Source organism: Citrus clementina, unplaced genomic scaffold, assembly GCF_000493195.1.
Source record: "Citrus clementina cultivar Clemenules unplaced genomic scaffold, Citrus_clementina_v1.0 scaffold_3, whole genome shotgun sequence".
In the NCBI taxonomy this organism is placed as follows: Eukaryota; Viridiplantae; Streptophyta; class Magnoliopsida; order Sapindales; family Rutaceae; genus Citrus; species Citrus x clementina.
This window is the reverse complement of record NW_006262339.1, coordinates 29,563,106-29,578,490: the sequence shown is the minus strand read 5'-3', so window position 1 is coordinate 29,578,490 and position 15,385 is coordinate 29,563,106. Positions and strand designations below refer to the sequence as shown.

The 15,385-nt window shown below is 34.6% G+C and overlaps 2 protein-coding genes across 2 annotated transcripts; both read left to right on the top strand.

Annotated features, from left to right (window-relative positions):
• Positions 1-7,512: 7,512 nt before the first annotated feature.
• Positions 7,513-9,765, top strand: LOC18050097 (receptor-like protein 9DC3). The gene has a single exon (XM_006442195.1). It carries the CDS (start codon positions 7,513-7,515, stop codon positions 9,763-9,765), a length of 2,253 nt encoding a protein of 750 aa, XP_006442258.1.
• Positions 9,766-11,862: 2,097 nt separating this feature from the next.
• LOC18050095 (receptor like protein 30) lies at positions 11,863-13,599 on the top strand. The gene has a single exon (XM_024187321.1). It carries the CDS (start codon positions 11,863-11,865, stop codon positions 13,597-13,599), a length of 1,737 nt encoding a protein of 578 aa, XP_024043089.1.
• The last annotated feature ends 1,786 nt before the right edge of the window (positions 13,600-15,385 follow it).

Genomic DNA, 15,385 nt, shown 5'->3' with positions numbered 1-15,385 from the left:
CATGGCCATCGGATTAAAAATAATTTGGACGCTCAGGATTGCGCCACGTCATCAGTCAACAGTACATAAGAATTTTAGTCCAACAGGATCATGACACCTCATCAGTCAATGCCACATCATCGGTTAATGCCACGTCATCGATCCGTCTATGTGAACAGTATCGTAGACAGTACCGTACATGTGAACAGTGCCATTTTTCCTTTTATGCTCCTCCTAAGGTTTTCGACCGTCCTAAGTTCAAAAGTGATGTTTGTTTTGCCGTTTGATCTCTCGTTTATTGTGAAATGACTATGATGCCCCTAAAATACATAAAATACTTAATTAAAACAAAACACACATAATTAAATTACAAGAATCTTAAATACATAAAAGTAAGGGTTGTTAGTAAGACTTGAAATGTAAAATAACGATTTTCTCCTTTATAAATATACATTTTCTAACACTCAACAGTTTATCCAACTCATTATGAGCAGAAGCAGCCAAAATTGCCTGTGATATAATAAATCAATCGACATCCATAACAATTAAGTTGAAGACACCGATGAAGATGTGGACTGGAAAGCCAGTTGATTACTCTCACTTACATACTTTTGGATGTTATGTGTATGTGACGTACAATGTCCAAGAAAGAACTAAATTATATCCAAAATCTATAAGGTGTTCTTTTTGGGGTATGCTGATGAAGTAAAAGGGTATTGTCTGTGGGACCCCACTGCCCACAAGATCATTATCATTAGAGATGTTACCTTTATAGAAGATCAATGGCAAATGAGAGATAAGGATGATAGCATTGTAAAAGAAAAGTCAAAGATTGTACCAGTATATGTGAAAAATAATCTGGAAAAAGAAGATTCAGATTCTTTTAAAGCAGCACCAGAGCATGAGGAATAAAAATCAGTCGAGTCCGAAGTTCTAAAAGTTCTTCGATCAACTCGTGAGAGACGACTGCCAGTATGGCACTGGAGTATATCACAGAGATCAATGCTACATATTGTCTTCTAACAGAGGATAGAGTGTCATCAACTTTTCATGAAGCTTTAAACAACTCAAATGTTGCTTTGTGGATGACAGCAATGCAGGAAGAAATTAAAGTTCTACACAAGAATAAGACATGGGAACTTGTACCACTATCACATGGAAGAAAAGTTATTGGAAACAAATAGGTCTACAAGATCAAACATGATGAAAATGAATAAACGGAGCGTTATCGTGCAAGATTGGTGGTGAAAGGATATGCTCAGAAAGAATGTATTGACTTCAATGAGATTTTTTCTCTGTTAGTTTGACTCACAACAGTCAGAGTAGTCTTCGCCCTACATCTAGAGCAGTTAGATGTGAAAACTGCATTTCTTCATGGAGAACTTGAAGAAGAAATTTATATGCTCCAACCAGATGATTTTACTAAAATAGGAAAGGCGAACTTGGTTATCAGGTTGAACAAATTTTTATACGATCTCAAACATAAGCCAAGATGTTGGTATAAGAGATTTGATTCCTTTATCATGAGCCTTGAATACAATAGACTCAGTTCAAACCATTGTACATATTATAAGAGGTTTGAGAATAATGATTTCATTATTTTGCCATTGTATGTGGATGACATGCTGGTAGCAGGCCCCAACAAAGATCGAGTCCAAGAGTTGAAGGCACAGTTGGCTAGCGAGTTTGAAATGAAGGACTTGAGATCAGCAAACAAGATTCTAAGGATGCAAATTTACTGAGACATGAATAATAAGAAGATTTGGCTTTCTCAGAAGAATTATTTGAAGAAAATCTTGCGCCGCTTCAATATGCAAGATTGTAAGCCAATTTCTACCCCACTTTCTGTTAATTTCAAGTTATCCTCAAATATGTATTCTAGTAATGAAGCGAGAGGAAGGAGATGTCTCGAGTACTATATGCATCAGCAGTGAGAAGTTTGATGTTCGCTATGATTTATATAATACCAAACATGGTGAATCCTAGTGAAGAACATTGTAAAGCTGTGAAGAAGATATTGAGATACATTAAAGGAACCTCCAATGTTGCATTATGTTATGAAAGATCAGGATTTGCATCTAGAATCTACATCTAGAAGAGTTGAAGTAGCAAATGTTGAAGGGTTAGGTGTCGCCAAGGAAGAAGAAAAAAAAAAGTGTTGAAGCTACCAAATTTGAACAAAGAAAAAAAGAAGAAGAAGAAAAATGTAATTCGGTAGCTGCGTTTTTTGAAGAAGGAAAGAGAGGAATAAAGAAAAATCAAAGGCGGTTAAAAAAATAATATTTTTATAGCCAATTTTTGGCTATAAAAAGGGAGCTCTCCATTTCATTTTTGGCATTCAATTTTGTGAGAGAAAAAGCAGAGAGCTTGAGTGATTTTAAGGGCTTAAAATTATAAAGTTCTTGTGAGTTTAGTGAGAGAGATTGGGTGTGTTGGGGTTCTGGATAGTGAGATAAAATAATGCAATACTTGTAATCCTCATTATACTAGTAAAATATGACATGAATTAAAAGTGATTTAATTTGTTTATTTAAATTTATCAAAAAATAAAATTAAAAATATGCAATTTAGTTTTAAAAAAACTATGAAATTGAATTAGTTAAGGTTATGTATCAACTCCTAATAATAAATATTATTTAAAAAATTCTTTTTATTTTTTATTTTATTTCCCAAAAGATTAATTGTATAAATTGAAATAATTTTCCCATTAATTTTATTATGGATTAAGAACTTAATGTGCCAAAACACAACTTATCTACAATAAGTCAAAATACCATTTTTCCATATTTTATACTGAGATATTAAAAATTGATTATACCAAACTCCCATTTTTGTTTACAATAATTCAAATTTTTAAAATATAAAATATAGATAAAATTAAATAGAAAATAATTCAATTTTTACAATTAAAATTCGAATTTAATTAAATTATATTTTTTTACTAAGAGTTTCACCTTCCCCTAACTATGAATATTTAACTAAACACTTTTGAAATAAATGAAATTATTAAAATGGAAAAACACATAATTAAAAAAATAGAATTTGAAAATTGAAATAAAACTAATTTTATTTATTGAAAATTTATTATAAAGAGAGATGAGAGGAAGAATTTGGAGGGAAAGAAGAGAAGAGAAAGTGTGAAGAGGTGTTCCCTCCTCTCTATTTATACTAATACATGGTAAATTCACACCACATAAATAAATAAATCTAATTACTTCTTAACCTTTTATTTGTCTCACTAATAAAACATAAACCTAACTTAATCCACTCAAGCACATCCAACACATTCCACTAATAATTATCATACTTAACATGATAAAAACTTATAATTTTACAATTACCACTTTATCGTGGTAAAAACTTAAAAATTTACAACAAAAGTCTTGGATCCTCCTCGACAATGACATAATTTCTCAGATTTTCGGAATCCAAATTTGACATCCGCACATTTGTTTGGAGCCTCAAATTGCATGATATTATTATTTTTACCTAATAAACACACAAAAATACACAAAATCAAATACTTAGAAAAATAATTAGAAATTCACAATATGTTACACAATTACAAATATAAATTACAATAATAGCACAAAATAACATTTTTAGCCCTTAACAAACATAAAATTTTTAACATTAATCAAAATATTTTCATTCTGTCTTCACCCATGGATATAGGCTAAAAGCTGAATCATGTAATTTCTGGTGTCCTCTTTATGCTTGCTCTTTATTTTCTTCCAATTTCATTTTAACTATGGCCCTGCTTCACCCATCAATTTCCTGACTTAAAAATTTACAACAAAAGTCTTGGATCCTCCTCGACAATGACATAATTTTTCGGATTTTCAAAATCCAAATTTGTCATCCGCACATTTGTTTGGAGCCTCAAATTGCATGATATTATTATTTTTACCTAATAAACACATAAAAATACACAAAATTAAATACTTAGAAAAATAATTAGAAATTCACAATATGTTACACAATTACAAATATAAATTACAATAATAGCACAAAATAACATTTTTACCCCTTAACAAACATACAATTTTTAACATTAATCAAAATATTTTCATTCTGTCTTCGCCCATGGATATATGTTAAAAGTCGAATCATGTAATTTATAGTGTCCTCTTAATGTTTGCTCTTTATTTACTTCCAATTTCATTTTAGTTGTGCCCCTGCTTCACCCATCAATTTCCTAACAGGAACAATATCGTTGTTTTTGGGCTTTGCATGTTTACTCCCGCGTTTTATCTTTTTCTCGTCGATATTGGGGTTTGTACGTTAACTCCGGGGAGATTGATGCTATTCTTATAAAACTTGGGACTTTACTCGTCATTGTCGAAACAATAACGTTGTAACCGGAGGTTTGATATGAGCTTTCATGAAACCTTCTACAGAAAGTAAATGAAAACAAAATAGTTGATATGATTCTCATGTGGTGGGATGTATGGTTCGATGGATGGACCGTATCTAAACTCGGTGACAATATGAAGAAATTTTGCAAATACAAAGAGTCCAGTGGTCTCTTACTGCTCCAATAAGGTTCCTATATAAATGTTAGTAAACAATATGATCGAATCTGATGTTTAAAAAGAACATAATGTTTGCATAATATATAAATATTTTTCAAGAATGCATAATATTTAATTAGACCAACCCAACAAAGAATGTTAGAAATCAAGGTGCCTGTGGATTTTAATTCTTCCCTACCTCAAATTTAAACTTGAGTGACCCCCTAACAGTGATTTCAGTTCCCGTTACCATAAATTAGAATCACTGTAACTAGGAAGACAATCAGGTAAGGCAAACATCAAATCCAGCCGCATATTTTTTAACCACTAGAAGCTGATGGGAGCTAGGCGGTAACAGACTCAGGATTTGTCGTGCACATTGTTTCTTCATGTTCCTCCCAAGAAATGTCTTAAGCAAGTGAAAAAAAAAATGGCTAAGGCGAATTATATCATACTTGTCCAAGAAAGTTAAGTTTTGTTCAGGAAGTTGTTCGAACAGTATGCATGCACTCAACAAGTCATTATAAAGTTCACAAAATCTAATCAAATCGATTTATGTGAAAGAAAACTCTAACGAACCAAAAGTTATGAACACTATTGTGTTGTTCAACTATGGGTATTATCAATCTTCAAAATCTCTAATAATTGACTTAGAGATACAGAGTCTATTGATGCTGAAATACGGTCGTGCTGTTGTGCAGAGTTGCGACCAGACGCCAATGCCAACACTGGCGGGACGGACTATTTGGACCAACAGCTTCCCAGCCCCAAAATTAACTTGAATGGGACGGTCTAGTTTGAATTGTTATCAAAGTTGAAAAACCTTCAACACACTTCGTAGTTTCTAACAACAAATTGTCCGGACAGATCCGTCCCTCAATTTGCAACTTGACTCACTTGAATATCTATCCCTGTCGGACAACAATTTGAGCGGAATCATTCCACCATCCTTAGAGACTGTAGCACTCAGCTGATTATTCTGCACTTGAAGAACAATAACATTAAAGACCGCATCCCGGATACTTTTGTAAACAAAAGTTGTTTAACGAGCCTTGATCTCAATAGCAATAAGTAGGAAGGACAATTACCAAAATCTTTGGCTATTTGTACTGAGCTGGAAAAGGGATCAGGAGTTACAATATATAGGTGATACTACTACGACGATTTTGTGCCGGTGTCAATGAAAAAGGAGAGAGTTTACAATCTACAAGATCTTGATCATATTTAGAGCTATGAACTTTTCCAGCAATCATTTCCACGAAGAGATTCCTAACATACTTAGGTCCTGTTTGGGATTGAGGTGTTGTAACTTTTAAACTACAGCTGCTTTGGAAAAAAAACTATAAGTATGAAATAAAAATTAATAATTTGTAGTAAATATAAATTTTACATAATAATTTTAACAAAATTATTAAAGAAATAATATATTTTTCATGATACAAGTGAAAAATCATTTCAACATAGTTTCTAAGGTACAGCAGTTAGTATTTACCAAACACTTTAGTATTGCAGTTTTTAAACTACAGCTATCCAATCTCAATTCCAAACGCACCATTAATTAGGAACTCTAAATCAATCAATCAAAGTGTTCAATCTTTAAATAAAAGTCTTCCAATCCTTAATTCAATCATCTCATTCAGTTATGTGTATGTATAAGTTCAGCTAACATGGGCCTTCACAATTGTAATGTGCAAAACAGTCTCCAAACTATAACCATTGCCCTCCTTGCACAGATGCACTAGGATTGAATGACATCCCTTCAATTTAATTTTTACAATTGTAATGTGCAAAACAGTCTCCAAACTATGACCATTGCCCTCCTTGCACATATGCACTAGGATTGAATGACAGCCCTTCAATTTTAATTTTAATGTGTAAAACAATTTACAAAATTTTAACATAACAGCCCATCAGGTAAATTTGTGCAAGGATTGTTATGTTAGCCCTTCAATTTTAATTTTAATGTGTAAAACAATTTACAAAATTTTAACATAACAGCCCATCAGGTAAATTTTAATCGGCCCCAAATAAAAAACTATAGAAGGGTGGCTTAGATATCCAAATGAGATAGAGAAGCAGAGGCGTAAGAAGGAGAAATCCATGAGGAGACAGATTTGAATTTCTTGGAGTACAGATTTTTTGAACGATTATTTTTCTTGTTAATTGCTTTATGACGTTCTTGTAGGTTAATTGATGAGTGAGTATTTTCGCGAATACTCAATTCGTTTTAATGAGAATGCTATATTGGGAAAAAAGAAAAAAAATTGGAAAATTCAAACATTTTTTCTTGCTTAAAGATTTTTTACATCAATTATTTTTTAGTAATATTTTAGACCATGTTAGAAGTTATTTTTACGACAAATAGTGACAACAAAACAGAAAAACAGTCAAAATGTGACGGTGTGCTATTAATAGATAATACTTATTATTATTTTGTTTTTGGTTTCAGTAACTTCCATCCGTTGGATTTCAGTCAACAAATCCTAAAAAATGATATTGGCCGGCCAAAAGGACGCAGAAAATTGGCCGGCCAAAAGGACGCAGAAAATTGGCCGGCTGAAAGGATACAGAAAATTTAACTCATGTGCGGCCAATATTTCTCGTATATACTCACTGATTATACTATTTCAAAATTAAATTTATTAGCTAAAAATTCCACATTCTCGTATTTAAAAACATCTATTTAATTTAACATTAATTGATGGGTACCGTTTATTGATTTTTTTTTTTTTTTGGTCCATTGCATGCTTGCCTAATTCACACCATTTGGACGATCATGCATTTCATGGAATTTTTTTCTAGTTTTTTTTTTGGTCCATTAATTGCATTTCATAATTTAATGCATTTCAGATATACTAATCTTTGACCAACTTGGAACATGCCTGGAAATGAAATACAAAAGTCCAAAGATACCGTCCACGGAAAGCATATAAAAACTCCTCTGTATAAACATTTATCATCTACCTCTTAACAATTAGACATTAATTGTCAAGTTTCTGAGTATTGATTCTTAGAAATGATGACGGAGAGGTTCGTATCACATTATAATCAAGTCTCCTGTGCCCCCTTCTTCTTCTACTTCTTCTTGTGTTTGTTTGGTTATTTTCAAGTTGATTGTTCATCATCATCTTTCCATTACTCATCTCCTAAAACAACTCATTTCTGCCCTCCCGACCAAAGTTTAGCTTTGCTTCAATTTAAAAATGAAACTTTTTCCAATCCTGGGTATTACGCTACTTGTAATGAAGAAGTTTTTTATCCTAAGACGAATTCTTGGACAGAGGGTACCGACTGCTGCTCATGGGATGGGGTAACCTGTGATAATGTGACAGGAAACGTGATTGGCCTCGACAGCAGTTGCAGCAGGCTTGAAGGCAGCATCGATGACAATAGCAGCCTCTTCCATCTTTCCCATCTCCAATCTCTCAACCTTGCTTTTAACGATTTTGGCGGTTCTCAAATCTCTCCCGAGATTGGACGGCTAAAGGAATTGACATATCTTAACCTCTCTCGTTCCTTTTTCGGTGGCCTACTCCCATATGAAATATCTCACTTGTCCAAACTAACTCATCTTGAACTTTCCCTAAATGAGTGGACAATCGAACAAAAAACTTTTGATTTCCTTGTGAGTAACCTAACAAATTTAAGCCTTCTCAATCTCGGAACAACAAACATGTCTTTGATCAAATCTTTTTCTCTGTTAAACTTGCCTTCAACAATGACATATCTTGATCTCAGTACTGCTGGTATACAAGGACATTTCCCAGATGAAACTTTTCGTCTTCCAAACCTTCAAGTACTCTATTTATTTGGAAACGACCAACTCACTGGTTATCTCCCAAACTCTAACTGGAGTAGTCCTCTTAGGAAGTTGCATATTTCTTTCACTAATTTCGCAGGTAAAATACCCGATTCAATTGGAAATCTACCGTTCTTGGAGATTGTACATATCGAAGGCTGCAGTTTCACCGGGTCAATTCCATCATCAATTGGAAACCTCACTAGAGCTACTGAAATTGTGTTCGCATCAAATTATCTTACTGGCCACCTGCCCCATCATGTAAGTGGACTGTCATATTTAACCACTTTAGACCTTTCTGGAAACTCTCTACAAGGCAGGGTACCATCCTGGTTGTTCACTCTGCCTTCTTTGGTTTCTATAGATCTTTCAAATAACATGCTCAATGGTCCTATTAATCCATTCCAGTCGCCTAATTCACTACAAGAAGTTCGATTGCAAAAAAATGAGATACATGGCACAATTCCTAATTCCATCTTTCAACTAGTGAACCTCACTTATCTCGATCTTACATCAAACAACTTGAGTGGCACTGTTAAGTTCGACATGTTCTCAAAGTTGGAAAGCCTTCAATATCTTTATCTTTCAAACAACAGCCTACTCTCATTTACTTCCTCTGGCAATATGGATATCAAATATTCCTTACCTAGTCTACAGGAATTGAATTTATCTAATTGCAATGTCAACCAGTTCCCACGTTTCTTGAGAAACTCAGGAAAGTTAACAAGCTTAGACCTCTCCAATGGTAGAATTCATGGTCGAATTTCAAAACATGATTCTGAAGGATGGAAGAATTTGATTGATCTTCATCTTTCCAACAACTTTCTGACACATGTAGAGCTACATCCATGGCAGGAAATTAAAATTCTTGATCTGCAAAACAACAAAATCCAAGGATCAATTCTGGTTCCACCACCTTCAACACAAGTCTTCTTAGTTTCGAACAACAAATTGTCCGGACAGATCCCTCCGTCGATTTGCAGTTTGAGTTCCCTTCAATATCTTTCCTTATCTCACAACAACTTGAGTGGAACGATTCCTTCATGTCTTGGAAACTTTAGCACTGAGCTGATTATTCTGGACTTGAAGAACAACAGCCTTGAGGGTCACATCCATGATACATTTGCAAATGCAAGTTCTTTAAGGAGTCTTGACCTTAATAGCAACAAGTTGGAAGGGCCATTACCAAGATCTTTGGCGAATTGTAACATGCTGGAAGTTGTCAATGTGGGGAACAACATGATAAGTGACACATTTCCGTGTTGGTTGGGATGTCTTCCGAAGCTAAAAATTCTGGTCTTGAGATCTAATCGATTCTATGGTCCACTATGCAAGTCCAATATTACGTTGCCCTTTCAAGCCCTTCGAATCATTGATCTCTCTCGTAATGAATTCACTGGTTTTCTGCCAAGAGCGATCTTTGTAAGTATGGAAGCAATGAAGAATGTGGACCAATTATTAATTGATTTATAAGTATGGAGCCAATTATTAATTGATTTATAAATAGAGGATATATTTTCATGGTGCATTCATTAATTGATAATCGAAATGTGTTGAAATTAAATAAGTAATCAAAATAAGTTGTTTACTTAAAATATAGGAATTGAAATTGGAACGAACTGTACTCTCATTCATGTGTTTATTTTATTTTGAAATTGAAAGAAATTGTTGTAAGTTACTAATATATTATTTGTTAATTGTTGCACTTAGTATTATTTGCATCTATTATAATAATAACAATAACAAGAATAAAAATAATAAAAAATGAATAATAATAATAATAATTTAACAGTAATAAATACAATGATGATGATGATAATTAATAAAACTTACAATTCACCTAAAATATGCATAAATGATTAAAATGGTAGTGGAACCCACCTGATTTTTGCATTATTTTAGTTGGGCTGTAAGTTATATTAATTGTAACTTAGCAAAACCTTAATAATAATGATAATAATAAATATTGAGGGATATATTTGTAAATATTACAAATTTTCTAAGCATTTTCATAAATTCTGTAAGGATCAAAATGTAAAAGAAATATTACTTGATTGAGGTAATTTGGAGAATATGAAAATTTAATGGGAGTAAAATGGTAGTTCTGGGAATGAAAATTTCATTCTCAATCCCCTTGAGAATCAAGTTCCTATTCTCAAATTGTAAAATTTGTGGGTTCCACATACTTGATTTTCATTCCCCCTTCTCTTTTAATTAGTAAATACTCTCAATTATTTTGATTTTGAATTTCAATTTTCCCAATTTTAAAGTAAACACACCATTACATACTTGTGCATATGATATGTAATGCCAAATATAAAAATATCCTACTCTTTGGATTTGCTTGAATCGAGATTGCTCTTTTAAGTCCATACTGTGAAACAAGGTAAAAAACAAAACCATTAATGCGAACACCTTTTAGTAACAGAATTAAAAAAAAAAAATGGAACTTAACCCGGTCATCCAGTTATCCACTACTTTTTTCTATTTTTCTCATTAATCCTTGCATTCGTTGGATTTCAGTCAACAAATGATATTGGCCGGCTGAAAGATAATTCGTGAAACTCAGCCGCGGCCGTCTCTCGTATTTATTCCATCGTATGCTTTCTTTCACGCCATTTGGAGGATAATGCATTTCATGGAATTTTTTTTTATTTTTGTCCATTGCATTCCATTTCATGCATTTCAGAAAATGTTAAATGTATCATTTGAATCAATCTTTGACCAACTCGCAACACGCCCGGCCCGGAAATGAAACATAAAAGCTAAAGATACAGTCCTTGGAATTCATATAAACACTCATCCACCCGCCTCTCAACAATTAGACATATGATAAGTAATTGTCACGTTTCTTTGCATTAATTCTTAGAAACCATGGAGAGGTTCATATGGCATTATAACAAAGTCTCCTGCACTCTCTTATTCTTCTACTTCCTTTTGCTTGGTTATAGTTTTCAAGTTGATTGTTCATCACCTTTCCATCACTTTTCTTTTAAAACAACTCATTCCTGCCCTCCCGAACAAAGTTTGGCTTTGCTTCAATTTAAAAATAACACTTCCGTCAGATCAGCGAATTACTCTTTTTGCAATGAAGAAAATTCTTCTCCTAAGACGAACTCTTGGACGGAGGGTACCGATTGTTGCTCATGGGATGGAGTAACGTGTGATAATGTGACTGGAAACGTGATCGGCCTCGACCTTTATAGCAACTGCAGTTGGCTTTTAGGTACCATCGATGACAATAGCACCCTCTTTCATCTTTCCCATCTCCAATCCCTCAACCTTGCTTATAGCAATTTCCTCGGTTCTCAACTCTCTCCGGAGTTTGGACGGCTGAAGGAATTGACATATCTTAACCTCTCGGCTTCTAATTTTGGTGGTCTAGCCCCTCATGAAATGTCCCACTTGTCCAAACTAACTCATCTTGACCTTTCCTTCTGTGTCTTGACAATCGAACAAAGAACTTTTGATTTGCTTGCGAGTAACCTTACAAAGTTAAGTCTTCTCCATCTGGGAGCGACAAACATGTCTTTGATCAAACCTTTTTCTCTGTTAAACTTGTCTTCAACAATGACGGATCTCGATCTGGGTGGTACTAGGATTAAAGGAAATTTCCCAGGTGACATTTTTCGTCTTCCAAATCTTCAAATACTCTTTTTAAACCTAAACAGTCAACTCACTGGCTATCTCCCGAAGTCTAATTGGAGTAGTCCTCTTAGGGAGTTGGATCTTTCTCTCAGTAATTTCTTAGGTGAAATACCATATTCAATTGGAAATCTATTTTTCTTGGAGGTTTTAGATATTGGATTCTGCAATTTCACTGGGTCAATTCCAACATCAATCGGAAACCTTACCAGAGCTACTGAAATTGCGTTCGCATCAAATCATTTTACGGGCCAACTGCCTCATCATGTAAGTGGATTGTCTTATTTAACCACTTTCGACCTTTCTGGAAACTATTTCCAAGGCGGAGTACCATCTTGGTTGTTCACTCTGCCTTCCTTGCTTTCTATAGATCTTTCAAAGAACATGCTTAATGGTCCTATTGATCTATTCCAGTTGCCTAATTCACTACAAGATGTTCGTTTGGAAGAAAATGAGATCCGTGGTACAATTCCTAATTCCACCTTTCAATTAGTGAACCTCACTATTCTCGATCTTTCATCAAATAATTTGAGTGGCGCAATCAGATTCGACCAGTTCTCAAAGTTAAAAAAGCTTCAATTTCTTGATCTTTCAAATAACAGCCTACTTTCATTTACCTCTTCTGCCAATATCAGTATCAAATATTCATTACCTAGTCTTAAGGTATTGCGTTTCGCTTATTGCAATATCACTGAGTTCCCAGGTTTCTTGAGAAACTCAGAGGAGTTGTACCTCTTAGACCTTTCCAACAACAGAATTCAACGTCGGATTTCGAAATCTGATTCTCCAGGATGGAAGAGTTTGATTGATCTTGATCTTTCTAACAATTTTATGACGCATATAGAGCTACATCCATGGATGAATATCACCACCCTTGATCTGCGAAACAACAGAATCCAAGGATCAATTCTGGTTCCACCACCTTCAACAAAAGTCTTCTTAGTTTCAAACAATAAATTGTCCGGAAAGATCCCTCCATCTATTTGCAGCTTGAGTTCCCTTCAATATCTTTCCTTATCTGACAACAATTTGAGCGGAACAATTCCACCATGTCTTGGAAACTTTAGCACTGAGCTGATTACTCTGCACTTGAAGAACAACAGCCTTGAGGGTCACATCCATGATACTTTTGCAAATGCAAGTCATTTAAGGAGTCTTGACCTTAATAGCAACAAATTAGAAGGGCCATTACCAAGATCTCTGGCTAAATGTATTAAGCTGGAAGTTGTCAATGTGGGGAAAAACATGATTAGTGACTCATTTCCATGCTGGTTGGGATCACTTCATGAGCTAAAAATTCTTGTCTTGAGGTCTAATCGATTCTATGGTCCACTATGCAACTCCAATATTACATTTCCCTTTCAAGCCCTTCGAATCATTGATCTCTCTCATAATGAATTCACTGGTTTTCTACCAAGAAGGATTTTTCCTAGTATGGAAGCAATGAAGAATGTGGACGAACAGGGAAGACTTGAATATATGGGTGGAGCCTTCTATGACGAGTCCATAACGGTGGCAATGAAAGGACATGCTTTTCAATTGCAAAAGATCTTAGTCATGTTTAGAGCAATGGATTTTTCAAGAAATCGGTTCCACGGAGAGATTCCTGAAGTACTAGGAAACTTTAAATCACTCAAAAGTGCTCAACCTTTCACACAATAGCCTGACAGGTAACATTCCGGTCTCCTTTGAGAATATGACAGCACTTGAATCATTGGACCTCTCTTTCAACAAGCTTGATGGAAGAATCCCAGAGCAGTTGTTAAGCGTTACAGCCCTTTACTTGTTAAATCTTTCATATAACCGGCTTTGGGGACGCATTCCTCGAGGCAATCAATTTAACACATTTGAAAATGATTCCTATATAGGGAACATTCATTTGTGTGGAGAGCCCTTGACTGTGAGATGTAGCAATGACGGCCTGCCAGAAGCACTTCCTTTGGCTTCTTCTGATCACGACGAAACTGCTAGCCGGTTTGATTGGAAAATGGCGAAGATGGGGTATGCGTCTGGACTAGTGATTGGATTGTCCATTGGATACATGGTATTCTCAACTGGAAAACCACAATGGTTTGTGCGTATGGTTGAAGGAGACCAGCAGAAGAATGTTAGAAGAGCAAGACGAAGACATAGGAGGTAAAGAAATAAGTGAAAGTCGTCCTTTACTTATAAGCCTGGTGAGAGGTTAAATTGTATGTATATTGTTGTTTCTTGTCGTAGCAGAATCAACAGTTATGTATGACGTTTAGGCATTAGCTCCTCATATAAAATTCATCCTTTCCTTAACTAGTAAAGCTAAAAAGAAGGGCATAATATGCATGTAGCTTACTCCTATTCGATTACTCCTCCAAAAATATATTGTGATAAAATACCAACAAAATAATATGTACACCCTGGGATTGCAATATTATAAATTGAGTAAATCTAGTTGGGTTTATAGTTCTTTTTATCACTAATTTTTTTCCCCAAATATGAACGTGCAGATCCAAATGGCCCCCAAAGCATCATCCATCATTATAATACAATACGAAGCCAGAAAAGAACTTCCAAATAGCCTTGCAGTTCAACTTGAACAAATCTATAAGAGAAAGATCGACAACTATAGAAATCAGCTTCCTCTTGCTGCCACTTTCCATCATCAAAGTTTTTAGTGTAGCCCAAAATATCATGGTTGAAGTTGAGATTCGTTTTAGCAATATCTGATGATGAAATTGATGAGATCCCACAAAGTTTTTGGTGTAGCCCAAAATGTTGGTGCGGAACCAGAAGCAGTCCATCGAGAAAGTTAGTTTCGAAGATCAAGATTGGAAATTTTATACCATGAGTTTTGCCAAATATATATCGAAACAATTTGGGAAAGATTCGGATAATAAGAGACACTCTTCCATCCCTTTTGGAATTGAGGCTTCTGAAAACAGGTTAGGATTTTATCTACAAATATTGTTGAATGTACTTCTAAAAACTTTACTGAATGGTTTTACGTAGTTTTATTTGACTGGTCATCGGAGGATCAAACAATCAATTTGTGCTTTATCAACCCTACTGCCTTCTTAAAAATAAAACATATAAGACATTAATAAGAGCCAGGGAGGTAGACTGTTGAACGCAGCATCAGACCAACACAACAAAGAACTTTAGAGATCAAGGTGCTTGTGGCTTTTAATTCACTGTCTTTATCATAAACTAGAATCACCAAATTAGGAAGACAATCAGATGAGTAAGGCAAACATCAAATCCAGCCGCATAATTTCTTAACCACCACCAGCTGATGAGAGCTGGGCAGTAACGGGCATAGGATCTGTCATGCAACTTTGTTTCTTCATGGTCCTCCTTTCAACAAACGTGTAAGCAAGAAAAGAAATGGCTAAAGCAAATGACGTCTTACTCGTCCAAGAAATGTTAAGTTTTATTCAGGAATTTCATCGAACACCATGCGTGCGCTCAACTG